At 37.2% G+C, this 13,648-nt stretch overlaps 2 protein-coding genes and 1 pseudogene across 4 annotated transcripts; 1 reads left to right on the plus strand and 2 right to left on the minus strand.

The window, feature by feature from the left end:
* The first annotated feature begins 323 nt into the window (after positions 1-323).
* On the plus strand, positions 324-2,510 carry LOC107903716 (amidophosphoribosyltransferase, chloroplastic-like; annotated as a pseudogene).
* A 600-nt stretch (positions 2,511-3,110) lies between these two features.
* LOC107903715 (tRNA-dihydrouridine(47) synthase [NAD(P)(+)]-like) lies at positions 3,111-7,584 on the minus strand. Of its 3 annotated transcripts, none has more exons than XM_041086141.1 (10): positions 7,133-7,584; positions 6,862-6,978; positions 6,540-6,776; positions 6,180-6,423; positions 5,738-6,021; positions 5,102-5,374; positions 4,614-4,895; positions 4,363-4,483; positions 3,627-3,796; positions 3,111-3,543 (listed from the first exon to the last, which is right to left on the minus strand). In XM_041086141.1, the coding sequence occupies exons 1-10, from the start codon at positions 7,412-7,414 to the stop codon at positions 3,445-3,447; spliced, it is 2,109 nt and encodes a 702-aa protein (XP_040942075.1). In that variant the 5' UTR covers positions 7,415-7,584; the 3' UTR covers positions 3,111-3,444. The 3 variants fall into 3 exon arrangements, with proteins under 3 accessions (XP_040942075.1, XP_040942074.1, XP_040942076.1); XM_041086140.1 differs by having other exon boundaries at positions 5,738-6,093; XM_041086142.1 differs by lacking the exons at positions 3,111-3,543; positions 3,627-3,796 and having other exon boundaries at positions 4,358-4,520; positions 5,738-6,093.
* A 1,791-nt stretch (positions 7,585-9,375) lies between these two features.
* On the minus strand, positions 9,376-13,207 carry LOC107903717 (bZIP transcription factor 29). Its single transcript, XM_016829861.2, has 5 exons — positions 12,825-13,207; positions 11,291-12,696; positions 11,084-11,216; positions 10,912-10,996; positions 9,376-9,960 (listed from the first exon to the last, which is right to left on the minus strand). Exons 2-5 carry the CDS (start codon positions 12,553-12,555, stop codon positions 9,740-9,742), a joined length of 1,704 nt encoding a protein of 567 aa, XP_016685350.2. The 5' UTR covers positions 12,556-12,696; positions 12,825-13,207; the 3' UTR covers positions 9,376-9,739.
* Between the last annotated feature and the right edge of the window lie 441 nt (positions 13,208-13,648).

Below are 13,648 nucleotides of genomic sequence, written 5' to 3' on the forward strand. Positions count from 1 at the left end.
ATCACTAATTATGTTAATAAATTATGAAAATTGAATTGAATTAAAATTTTATGTATAAAATTACATAAAATCAAAATTAATTAATTGAACCTTATGTGATAGCTTGATGGTTAAGATGTTCACCACTTTAAGTGTGGCCTGAGTTTGTATCGTGCTAATCATATTTGTTATTCGAGTTTTGTCCTATTCTTATATTCCACCAAAAATAATTAATAAATAAAATTACATATTAAACTAAAATTTATATTTAATTTTAAAATTTATGTAAAGTATTTTTTATTAAGATAATAAGAAGGTTAAGATATTTTCCCTTAATGATAGTTGAGAACAGACTAATTAATTGAAGCAAACCGGTCAAAAACAAAATTTTTTAGAACTCGAGAAAATTGTGGGGACAAAGCCACCTCAGTAGTCAAAACTCAAAACCCTAAGTCCTATACGCCTATTGACACTGCTTTTCTTAGGCCATCTTTGCTTTAACATAACTCTCTTCCTATTTTCTTTCCCAGGGAAAACACTCCTAAAACAGCAGGGAAACCATCCATGGCAGCCTCTCCTTTGTCTTCTTCTTCAGCTCTCTCAAAACCCATCTCCAAACACCATTCTTTTTCTCTGAACACCCCTCAAAAAGTCCCCTTTCCTCTCCTCCCAAAAACCCTTCAAAAACCCTCTTCTTTCCCTTGCAATCGTGTTCTTCATCCCCAGAAATCTCAGTTTACCACCTCCTCTAAAAACCCAATCTCTGACTTCTTTTCAGCAAACAAAAATGAAGACGGTTTGGTGCCTCCTTTTTTGTGATGATGACGACGATAAGCCCCGTGAGGAGTGTGGTGTTGTGGGTATCTTTGGCGACCCTGAAGCCTCACGTCTCTGCTATTTGGCCCTCCATGCGCTTCAGCATCGTGGACAAGAAGGTGCAGGTATTGTAGCAGTGAATAACAATGTTCTTCAGTCGGTTACTGGGGTTGGTTTAGTATCTGAAGTGTTTAACGAGTCTAAGCTTGATCAATTACCTGGTGAAATGGCTATTGGACATGTTAGATATTCAACTGCTGGTTCTTCTATGTTAAAAAATGTGCAGCCTTTTGTTGCTGGGTACAGGTTTGGGTCCATTGGGGTTGCACACAATGGAAACTTGGTAAACTACCGAGCTTTGAGAGCTATGCTTGAAGACAATGGTTCAATTTTCAATACTAGTTCTGATACTGAGGTTGTACTTCATTTGATTGCTATTTCAAAAGCTAGGCCTTTCTTTTTGAGGATTGTTGAAGCTTGTGAGAAGCTTGAAGGAGCTTATTCGATGGTGTTTGTGACCGAGGATAAGCTTGTTGCAGTGCGTGACCCCCATGGATTTAGGCCTTTGGTAATGGGAAGGAGGAGCAATGGTGCTGTAGTTTTTGCCTCTGAAACATGTGCTCTTGATTTGATCGAGGCAACATATGAGAGAGAGGTGTATCCAGGTGAAGTGTTGGTGGTGGATAAAAAAGATGGTGTTCAATCAGTTTGCTTGATGCCCCACCCTGAACCAAAACAATGCATTTTTGAGCATATATATTTTGCTTTGCCTAATTCTGTTGTTTTTGGAAGGTCTGTTTATGAATCAAGGCATGCTTTTGGGGAAATACTTGCTACCGAAGCTCCCGTTGACTGTGATGTCGTGATTGCAGTTCCGGATTCTGGCGTGGTGGCTGCCCTTGGTTATGCAGGCAAAGCAGGGGTGCCATTCCAGCAAGGCCTGATCAGGTCTCACTATGTAGGAAGAACTTTTATCGAGCCTTCGCAGAAGATTAGAGACTTTGGAGTGAAGCTAAAGCTTTCACCGGTTCGTGGTGTATTGGAAGGTAAGAGGATTGTGGTGGTGGATGACTCAATTGTGAGAGGAACCACATCTTCAAAAATTGTTAGGTTGATTAAGGAAGCAGGGGCTAAGGAGGTTCACATGAGAATCGCAAGCCCACCAATCATCGGTTCTTGTTATTACGGAGTGGACACACCAAGCTCTGAGGAGTTGATATCGAATAGAATGAGTGTGGAGGAGATAAGGGAGTTCATTGGATGTGATTCACTGGCATTTCTGCCATTCGAAAGCTTGAAGAAGATGTTGGGCAGTGAGTCTCCAAATTTCTGTTATGCTTGCTTCTCAGGAAAATACCCAGTGATGCCAAGGGAGGTTAAAGTGAAACGGGTTGGGGATTTCTTGGATGATGGGCTGAATGGACCTATGGATTCCATTGATGGAGGATGGATTCAAGGCCCACGAGATTTGAACATTGAGAAAGAAATTGATCCCCTGTATCAAAAGAGCAACATCTAGATGTTTCAAGCAATTACTTTAGAGGGGGGAAAGATCCATCTTTGGGTGAATCTCAAGACACTCTTTTTGCTTTCATCTAAATTCTAAAGCTTATACAATTTTGACCCACTGTTTTGGCTCTGCAAACTAATCTCTAATAGACGCTGGGTTGATGTGTTTGTTTTGTTTATGCATTTTATAAAGTCCGAGTTTCCTACTTTCATTCTATGACTGATATTTAATAAAAAAGAAATTCTGGAAATGGAAGCAAGCTGATGCAGTGCATTAATAACGAAGATCCCTTCCCTAACATGGCATTACAGCAAGGGCTCTGCTTTATTAATGATTTGCTTTAATTACGTAGTACTTGACCATCTCATCCTAATCATCAAGAAGACAAAATTAATGCTATGGTTGAGCAGTTCCACCACAAGCTAAACCACCCCTCAAACCTAGAGGAGTTGGTTACTAGGCCCTCGCCCCTGGCTCATCTGCTACTGTCAAAAATAGCTCCAAGGAATGGAATACAAGCAGCAAAGAAATGGCAATTTCCTACATCAAAAATTAAAGAATAATACTGATGGATGGTCCAACAGATCATTTGAGTGGAGAAGAGCATGGCAGTCCTACGATTATAATAGTAGCAGAATTGTGTATGATGATAAATATACTTACAAGAGCAAGTTAAAAGCTCATATTCAAGTCACAAACAGCTATATCATGTTTACTTTATCTATTCTCATCGATACTGCACTTTTCTGAATAGTTCTACGTGATAAAACTTGTTACTCTTAAAACTACAGTTTTCAATCACAAGTGGCACAAAGCATCCCTTAATTATATTTTAACCATTCAAATGAAAATGTAATCTGTAGTATCTTGTACAATTACATTATTTAATGGTTATAGTAGTTAAATTAAATGGTACTAAATTTGGAGCAAGATGAGCATACTCCCTTGAATAATAGAAGCTAGATAGCAGCACGAGCTACTATCAGATACCGCTAACTTCACTACAAAATTGAAAGATAGTGATATCACCTCGATACGGTTTCTGCAATTAAATAAACCTAGGGAATGAAAAACATAATCTGCAAACCAAAAGACTTGCATTCATAAAAATGCTGTAATATTAAATAAATGACACAAAATTAGCCATTTTCTGCACGATCATAAGCATTGGATTTGTGCTTTGGTGCGAATGTGAAACCATCTGGAACCTTGCCAAGCAGCATTTCAGATATACGGATCTGCACAAGTGAAGACGAAACTAATAAGAGGATCACTACTAGCGTTATTACAGTTAGAAATATAGTAAGAAGCAACTGCATACCCAGTCAGCTGCAGAATCAGAAGCCATTAGCGTCTCAAGATCATCTCGTCCATAGTATGAAGGAGGTCGCCAATTCAGACGTTGGGGGATGACATCTAAAAGACCAACAGGAATATACCTACATGCGTAGCTAAGCCATTCCAACACAAAATGCCTAGTTGTTTCCACACCTGGAAATTCAGTCAAATACCAGAGAACTTTAAACCATAATAGTTGTAAAATACCAAGGCATATGTTCACAGCAGCAGAAATAAAAAATTATTAATGTCTGAAAACAATTTACACGACATTTTGGCATCTCCAACCTTATTACAAAGAAAACCACAAAATTATGCATCAGTACAAGTATGCTCGATAATTTTGAATTTGTACTATTGTAGAAGCCACTGCTGCTTTTATTTTGGGTGATAAAATCAATGCTCTTCCAAAAAAAGAGAATATCATAAATTTTCTTGGGATGGGTTCACAACTTCAATCAGGAAGCTAAAATTCCAATGGGGTAGTTTGATGCTATTTAACGATATGGTTAAAACTTAAAAACAACACAGTTTTGGGCCAAAGAAGAAAGAAAAATGTTTCCATTTTATCAACTCAGTCACAGCAGATAGAACAATGTTTCTCAAACCACAGCACCAGCATAAGGTTATCGGTCACTAAGCTAACGTATGAGAATTCAAACTAAATCACTTGCATTCCGTTCTGAAAAAGGAACGCCTGTTGAAGAATTACTGCATACCCTTTTTGTCAGATCCCCAATGCTCTAGGCCAAAACGTACATACTCCTTCAGAATATTCAACCGCTCCTGAGAACTGATATCCCAGTGCCTCTGTTCCTTGATTTCAGTAAATAACCAAGGCTGCAAAGCAACTTAGTTGTTATGATAGACTGAAATTCTGTAAAGCACAATTCAGCAGTATGATAAATAATGGAACGTTTGCAGATAGAATGTCAAATATAACAAAACATGCTAAAATCTAAATACATACCTTAATCAATGCCCCTCGAGCAATCATACACGTAGAAAGCTCAGGGCTGTCAGTTTTACGATTGTTCCAATCTAAATATGAGAAAATATCTCCATTACCCAAAACTTGTAATGTGCTAGGGGCCTTCCGAGCACACTGGTATATATAATCCCAATCAGCAAGTTTACTGTAGCGTTGCTGACGTGATCGACCATGTATTGTCACTGCAGTAGCACCCCAACTGCCAATATCTGCAATTAGCGAATCAATGCGGTTTTTACCTCCAAAATAACCCGTTCTCACCTGGCATAACAGAAATACAATTACATATCTTGAAACTGCTTGATGGTTGTAACAAGTGCATGTAAAGAAGAGAGAAAAAGGAGAAATATTGACAAGCAAAAGTTGGAAAAAAAAAAAAAGAGATCCAGATGTGTGAGCAACTGAGCACACATGTAAATGACATAGGCATGTACAAATGAACTAATAATCTAAATGCCAGCAAGTACCTTAACAGTTATAGGCTTATCTACAGTGCCAGAAGCTGCTTGAATGATTCCTTTCATACGTAATGGTTTTGTGAGAAGAAAAGATCCAGCACCCTTATCAACAACAATATCAATTGGACACCCCATATTAATGTCAATGAAGTCCACCGTACACTCCTTTTCTATAAGTTCAACAGTACGTGCTACAGTGTCAGGATATGCCCCACATATCTGGACTCCAAACAAATCCTCGGATGAATGTCGCCTCAGCAGAGCCCATTCTGAAGCTTGACCCTGTTGCCACAGGATAAGCGCCACGGAGAAACATATGAAGCACAGAAAGCACTTTTATAGTAATAACAAATGTAAAAAACAAGAAAGGGCCACCAGAAGAGCTAGCCAAAAAGAAGTTCAACTACTAACTGTTAGCTTCCAATCAAGATGTATATTCTAATAGCAAACCAGTTAATGCAAGACATCACTAGTTTCTTATTTGGGATGCCTTGCTGAGAAAAAAAATTATGCCTATTCGTTCCCTTGGGTATACTTTAACTGGCTAACCGCAGCCCATTATTTCAATTTCTGACACTTATTGGAAGGAAAAAGTAGCAGTTTGCCCCTGATCCAAAAATCACTAGGCAGTTGTGATATGCATACCTGCAAAAGGTTGGTGCACATTGCCATTTCACCGCATGTCACATCTGCTCCCAGTGTTTTGCAAACCCTACGAAAAGGAAGATTCCCAACTGTGGTTAGAGGAGCAAGATACAACTTCTCTCTAAAATCAATAAGCATCTTTTCACGAGGGTGTATCTTGAGGCTCTTATCAGGTTCTGCATGTACATCATCAGCCAGTTCAGTTTCAGCAGATTTTTTTTCATTATACTTCTCAAGAACAGTCGCATCTTTCAAATTACATATCTTGGGGCTCCTATCAGGTTCTGCAAGTACATTATCTGCCAGTTCAGTTTCAGCAGAATTTTTTTCATTATCATTCTCCAAAACAGTTGCATCTGTCAATTTACACAACTGAGTTACAGACTAGATTAATCAGTTCAAAAATTAGTAAAGAATAAAAAATCCACAAGAAGTCTATCACCTTCCCCTTCATCAGAGCACTTTTCATCAACCAGTAACTTGGCCTTCTTCAAGGGTCTCAACTCATCAGTTTCACATGCCTCCTCAGCATTAACTGCTGCTGGAAATGTTGAAGGACACTCAGAACAGTCAACTGAATCATCAAGCACCTTTTTGCAATTGGTCTCATCAGCAGCATGAGAACCATCTAAACCAACTTCGTCTTCCTCCTTATCTACCAGCTTCTTTACTTTCCAGTTGGGCCCCTGAATTATCGCGTTGATAACAAGTTACTAACAATAAACCATAATGATTATAAAACAAGATGGAATGAACAGAAATGCAAGAAATAAGGACCAATAAAAGAATTATTTCATTGTACCGCCAGTCCAAGAGATTTAACTACAGCATCCGCTTTAGTAAAGCGCATTTTGTTTTTCCACAAAAGCTTCTGAACATCTTTGCTTAGTCCATTGACTTCAGAGCTTTTCTTCAATAAATTAGAAGTAGCAATGGGAGCATTATCCTTATGCGTGCCTGCAAATCTACAGGCTAAACCATAAGGGCAGGGTGCATCAGCTTTTATAAATGGGCAGTCACCCTCTAGATCAGCCGGTTTCTACATACAAAAAAAAAACTATTAAAAAAACCCAATTAGCAAGATTTGATCAAATTATAAAGTCAGGAAATGGGTATTCAAATACCTGAGCCATAAAGGCTTCAATGTCATGGCTGAAACGACATTTATCTTTATAAGAACATGCATTGACATCTCCCGTCTTTGCTATCTCAGGACATAGATTCAAAGGAGAATTTTGCTCCTGAAGGAGAAAAACAAATCTTCAACGATCACTTTTCAATTTACATTCCACTACTACAACAACAACAACAACAAAAAAAAAAGATTTTTTTCCCTGCCGGCAAATAACAATTGCTTTTGTAAAGGGAAACAGATCAGGTTAAGAAAATTGGGACCTGACGACGCTCTCGTTTGAGTTGCCGCTTCGATTTCTTTTCCTGGACAACGTTTGCCTGAGGTTGCTTGACGTTGGTGTCAGAGGCGGGGTTGTTTTGGGTGGTTCTAGAGGATGGTGGAGGTCGAAGAAACTCTCGCTTTACAGGTGCAATGGCTCGAGCTACTAACTCTTCCGGTGAACGTTGAGTAGTTCCATTCGGGTCCAAAGGCGGCTGTGAAGCCGGGACCCCTTCCGTCGAAGAGTCTGTAACCGCACAGATATCTTTCGGACAGTCATCCATCGATGGCGAGTTCGCTGGGTGAGGGCACTCAGTTCCCTGTCAATCTCCTGCAGTGATTAAAGCTCTGTTTCCAGTAACGAGGAGTGGCTCCTGATTAGGGTTTATGTTCAGTGGGATTGTTGTTGTAAGTGTACATAACGTGGGTAACCACATATTCACAGGGCAAAAGTGCCGCGCCTTTACTACGCGGACGGTGAGAAACAAAACGATGTCGTTGTTATCCTGAGAAGCAAACGATGCCGTTTTCATGAGGAGAGTGAGGACGAAAACGAGGCCGTGTTTTGGTGGAGAGTAAAAAGCAAACGGCGTCGTTTCATCTAAAAGGGAAAGGATAATATTATTAGAAAGATTTAAAGCCATACCATGAACTTGAGTCTAACCTCTTAAGCCACTCTACCATCCAATCGCCATGTTTGGTTTAATAAAATAGAATAAATTAGGAATGTATTAATTATGTGTAGAAATAGAATATAAAAATAATAGATATTATATTGTTTAGTTGATTGAATAGAATAAACAAGTAATAGTATTAAGCTGGCTAGATTGATAGTAAGAAAGAGAAAAGTAATAAGTGTTCAACGATATTATGATCCTTAAATTAAATAATAATATTTTTATTATTCTATTATTATTAAAATTGATATAATTCATAAAAATAATATATGTAGAAAATTTAAATATTACAATTTAGTAATATATATTATAAATATACTTAATAGTATAATATATTATTCATTTCTTAATAAATTTATAAATATTATGTCAAAACATACTATTTGAAAATGAATAATTTCACCTTTTACATTAAATAATAATAACATTATTTACCAATAATTTATTTAATTTTCAAAAATAAATCTAAAAATCATATTTAAAAATTTAGAAATATTATTAAAATCCTACTTATAAAAGTATAAAATTTTTATTTTAATATTACTTTTATCTCTTTCTTCTTTTTTTGGAGTTCTACCTGGTTTTTTTTTTAATTTAATTTAATTGACCAACTTTGATTTGTTCAGAATGTTTCCATTCTTAACTCATCATCGTGGCAACTGATCTCATTGTCACTATCAACCATCGTCAAGGCTTTATGGAATTTCATCACAGATTTCTTGTAACTTCTTTTTTTATTTTCTACTGGATTTTTCAAAAAACAAAATAACAATAAACTTTGATTACAAAAATAATCTTCAGCTTCCGTTGCATTTTTTGTGGTCTTCCATCGCTCCAAGTCTTCATTTTGGTTTTCTTAATTGTTGTGAACTCCTAAAATTTAAAGGCTTAAAATCCTTAGTGCTAATCTTAAATAGAAAAAACCGAAAAAGTTGTTTTATTGCCTCTGTAGTGAGAATGATATTGAAAAAACCAAATCAAATTTAACAAAAGTTGTCTTGGTTTAACTTGAAATGATGAGGGTAAAATTTTAAATATATATAAATGCTATTCGCTGTTGTGCGGAACAGCCATTCTTTAGTAAGAATGAAGAATAGTAATTCGTTATTGTCGGTAATGAGATATAAATTCTAAATCGGCTGAATAAGGAATTTATTAAACCAAATTATGGAATAATTATTCCCCTTGGAATAAACCCAGAATGGGTTCGCTATTCATGCCAGCCAACCAAATGTTCTGTAAGTTTCAAACTTTTTACAAATGAACAAGAAACTATGCTCTGAATATGCCAAAGAAAGCTCTTCTGTGATAAAAGTTTTTGCTGATCTGATATTTTAAAAAGAAAGATTTCAGATTAATTGCTTCCAAGTCCCAATCTTATCACACTGCCTGCTTAGTGAATGATTAAACACATACATGGGATGAAAACACTAGCTTTCTTTCTCTCTCAGTTCACAAGTTTGGTTTTGCTACATTTTGGTGCAATAAAACTCAACTTGTGCAAATACCCAAAGTACATCGAAAATCAATTGATAGAACAAACTGCAAAAGAAAAAAACCAGAGTCGCTCAAATGAAATGCCCAAACTCTTTTACTGAAATGAGAAGAGAATTAAATAAAAAAAAGAATATAACAGAAGAGTTAAAGATCAACTCTTGTAATGTTAATGAAACAAATCCTGTATGTCAACTTAATGCTTACATTCCAAAATGATTTATCTATCATAAATAAATAAATTAAAAAGATTTGATTATAACCGATATTATGATTATTCAAGCTGATGTATGTTTTTACTTCGTCCCATCATCTAAAGATGGAGAATATCTGATGCAGGTTGAAATCCTCCGAAGTCGGGACGTTGAAAACTAATGAATACCCGAGGTGAAGAGAAACGGGGGTATCATGGGTTTTCAAAGCTTCCCAGAGACCAAGCTACTGATTCAACTCGGTTTTTGCAGTTGTGTTCCCATTCTGTTGTTGGGGCTGTGGAGGTGACTGCTTCTGCATCTGATGAGAAATGTTAAGCTGGAACATCTGCTGATTAACAGAAAGCGGCTCGGAAACCATGCCTTTTGAAGGGTCGGAATCACCACCTAGCTGTTGAGTAGCGAGTTTTAATCGTTGGACCTCCGCAGTTAATGCTTCGTTTAGAGCTTTCCAAATGCAACACAAAAATGAAGGATAAGACACTCGAGCATAAAATTTCAGGCAATGCAGTTGTAGAATAATGGAGAACTTGGTACAACAAATCATCAGAGTTATCGAAAGGATGAATTAGAACAACATATATGCAAAGAACCAACTCCGCTTAGGAGAAAAGTTATCACGAAGTTCAGTAGGTTTAATGCCATGACCTATATGAGACTTCATGAGTAGCAGGTAGAGGCATATGGCTAATCAATGCAATATGATTTTTGGTGCAATTTAAGCTTCCACCATTGATCTATAATGTAGCTTCAAGACAAAACCAACGATTATGGCACAACTTTCCTAATAGTAGTCTTTTATATTTTATTCCTAGCGTGAAATATAAAAAATACTACAGCACCTTATTTACCATCTTTGAAACATCATTTCTTCGAAGATACTAAATATGAGGATGATGGAAAGGGCAAGGAAAATCCACTTGCACCATGAAAAAATGAAATGAAATGACGCACCATAATCAATTAAAAGTAAAATCCATATGTTTCCTATACAAGATAATAATATTTATTGCAACCTTAAAAGCTCAGCATGGTTTACGAATTTTTTGTTCTCATAGTTCTGTAAACGTAGAAGCAGCAAATTTGCAGTATTACCCAGAAAAAATGGCACACAAGATGGGAAGAACAATTAGACACTACCATACAAGGGACATTTTTCCTGAATCGGTTTCAATGCAAGGACAAAATTTTGTAGCATGTGCAGCTGTGAGCATGAAAATGCAAGCACACTAACTAAGAACACAAAACACTCATTAAAAGCATGTTAAACAAACAGCTAATAATTGCTCAACACATCCAATCGGTCAACCATAATTGCATGCTTTACAATTCAAAAGTCTTAATACTTTGTCCAAAAAAGAAAGGTACAGTTTTAAGAAAATGGAAATCGAATCATACCATCACGGAGTTGTGCTTGTTGCTCCATGGCTTGAAGACGAAACTTCAACTCATTGTTCTGATTTGTAAGCCCAACAGAATCTCTCTACATAAATTTAAAGTTGATGATGAGAAATAAGAAAACTAAAACTAGAAAATATTGCTATAACATGCCGTACTCTAAATCCTCAACCTGTAAAAGTGTTAGCTGAGCAGACAATGTGGTAGCTTCAGTCTGCAGAGTCTGAACCTTGTGTTCCAACTCTGAAATGTACCGCATCTTCCGTTCTTTGGAACGAGCAGCAGACTGACGATTGGCCAAAATCCTTCAAAAGCCAAACAAAATAAGTATAAGTGAAAAGCTTTTGTTATCAAGCAATAGACTTGAACAATAGGATACCTCTTTGCGCGCTTTGGATCAGTCATAGCAATCTCAGCAAGCTTCTCATTTGCCATAATTTTCTTCAATTCAGCCTCGGTGAACTCACCATTTCCAAACTCCAAACTAAAGGCAGCCGAATTCCCGTCGATTGAATTCCTAGGTGACAGTTGTCCGAGCCGATTCCCAGGTGAAGGTGGTAATTTCGGAGATTCATCACCAAAGTTCAACTTCCCTATAAAACTATCCATTGAAACACTTCTATAATGTCTACCGCTCGGAGCAATGTCTGCTCCTGCGGCCCTTTTGTTCCCTTCCCTCTTCTCGGTCGAATTCATTCCGCCACGCGAACTGTTCCCACTTTCATTCACACTGCTTTCAGCTTCGTTATCACTGCTATCAACACCATTCGTCTTCGTTCCACTTGCTCTGCTATCCAAATCTTCATGATTCTCATTACCATTATTGTTCTTACCGTCGCAAGGATTCAACGCATCCATGTTATCCAAATTCATATAAGCCGAAAACAAATCATCGACAACTTCCCCTTCTGATTTCCTCTCACCCATTCCTTCACCATTGCCATCACTGGTTTCCTTTTTCACCAACTGAGCTGGCTTACTAGAACCCCTTAAAGGAATAAGAGGCGGCGAAGATTGCATTATCGTATTAAACCCAAACGGAATATCACTACTGGAGCGCCTATGCGATTTTCGCGGCGGCAAGCTTTCCCCAAGCCGTGGAGAATTCGCCTTTGAAAAAGGCGACGGTGGCAACAAAGAATGTGAAGCAGCTGCATCCCTTTCATCCATCGACACATCGGTGGAAACTTGGTCTGGGACTGCCATGGATGAAGAATCACGAAACGGGGAAGGGCTTAACGGGGGCAATGAATCGAGTGAAAAGAAGGATGAAGGCTGAGACAAAGACCGCGAATGAGTTGGTCCCGAGTGAAAACTCTGAGAACCCATTTGCTGGTTTGAAGGGCGGGACATGGGGATCTGCGAATAAGGTGAAATGGGTGGGATCTGGTTGGGGTGTGAAGGAGGGATACCAACTCTTTTGTTAGTAGCACCATCACCAGTACCAGCAGCCACCCCGCCGTTAAAGTTTTGGCCAAAATGAGAGAAATGTCTAGCAGCTCCTCTGATTTGATTAGGATTCAACTGAGGTATCTCAAGATGATTCATCGATAAAGGTTGCTTAGGGATTGAAGATGATGATGTTCCAAATGAAGATTGAATCCTTTGCATCACATCAGTGTTACCTTCTTCACCATCACCCATAATTTCTTCTTTTCTTTCTTACAAACAATGATGACACAAAAACTCAAAAAGATGAAAACTTTGGACAATTAAAAGCTTAACCCAGTTCACTCCAAAACATAAAAAACAACAACAATATGAGCAAATCAAACTCACCAGAATCTGCAAAAAAAGAAAATGTGAGATAGAGAGAATTTGACAGTAGAAACAAAAGAAAAAGGGGGGGGGTAAAGATAAAGTGGAATCCGCAGAATTTAGAACAATGAATATAAAAGTAATGTCTTAAGTACCTTGTAATTATAGGTCAAAGCAAGGGGAAAGAAATGAGCAAAAAACAAAGAAGCAAAAACAATGGCCGTCCGGCGTAATTTAGCAAAAAAACAAATGGGGCAGCCGAGGTGCAAGTTAGCAAGGTGGCAACACCACCAAAATCTCCGCCGGATTTAGCGGCAGGCGCTTTCTCTCTCTTAATTTCACAGTGGAAAAAAATGATTTAAAATATTAGAAAATTTGGGTTTGGGTTTCTCGGTCTAGAAACCTTGATAAAGGAAAAAAAAAAGAAAAGAAATCTTTTCTTGTGAATTTTAATTTAATTTGTGGGGGTTTCGATGAAGGGGACACGGATTTCATGACATGCACGTAATCGACGCGTGAAATTAAAGAAGAAAAAGGAGTTTCATTTGAATTTGCATTTAGGGTTTGCATTTCAATTTCATTCCGACCACTATATCCGCAGCTTATTTAGCAATCATAACACCCCGCAAAATCTTATTCATATTTTATTTTTCCACTTTTACTATGTCTTCTACATTTTTTGGTTTTAATGGAACATATTCTAATCGAATGTGATACTTCAATTTTGTTTATTATATTATTAAATTTACATTTTCACATTTTCATCAAATATGTTGCATCAATATATTTTGCTATTGTGAAGATCAATAGTTTATAAATTTTGTAAATGCTGGTATTATTCAGATTTTAAAAAAAAAACTCTAAAATAATATCTAAGTATTTTTTAAATTATTTAATTATTATTTTATAGGATTATATTTAGTACACTAATAATTTTAAACTCCACGAGTAATGTTAAAGTGCTGATAAGTACTCTCCA

The sequence above is a fragment of the Gossypium hirsutum genome, chromosome A13 (assembly GCF_007990345.1).
Source record: "Gossypium hirsutum isolate 1008001.06 chromosome A13, Gossypium_hirsutum_v2.1, whole genome shotgun sequence".
NCBI lineage: Eukaryota > Viridiplantae > Streptophyta > Magnoliopsida > Malvales > Malvaceae > Gossypium > Gossypium hirsutum.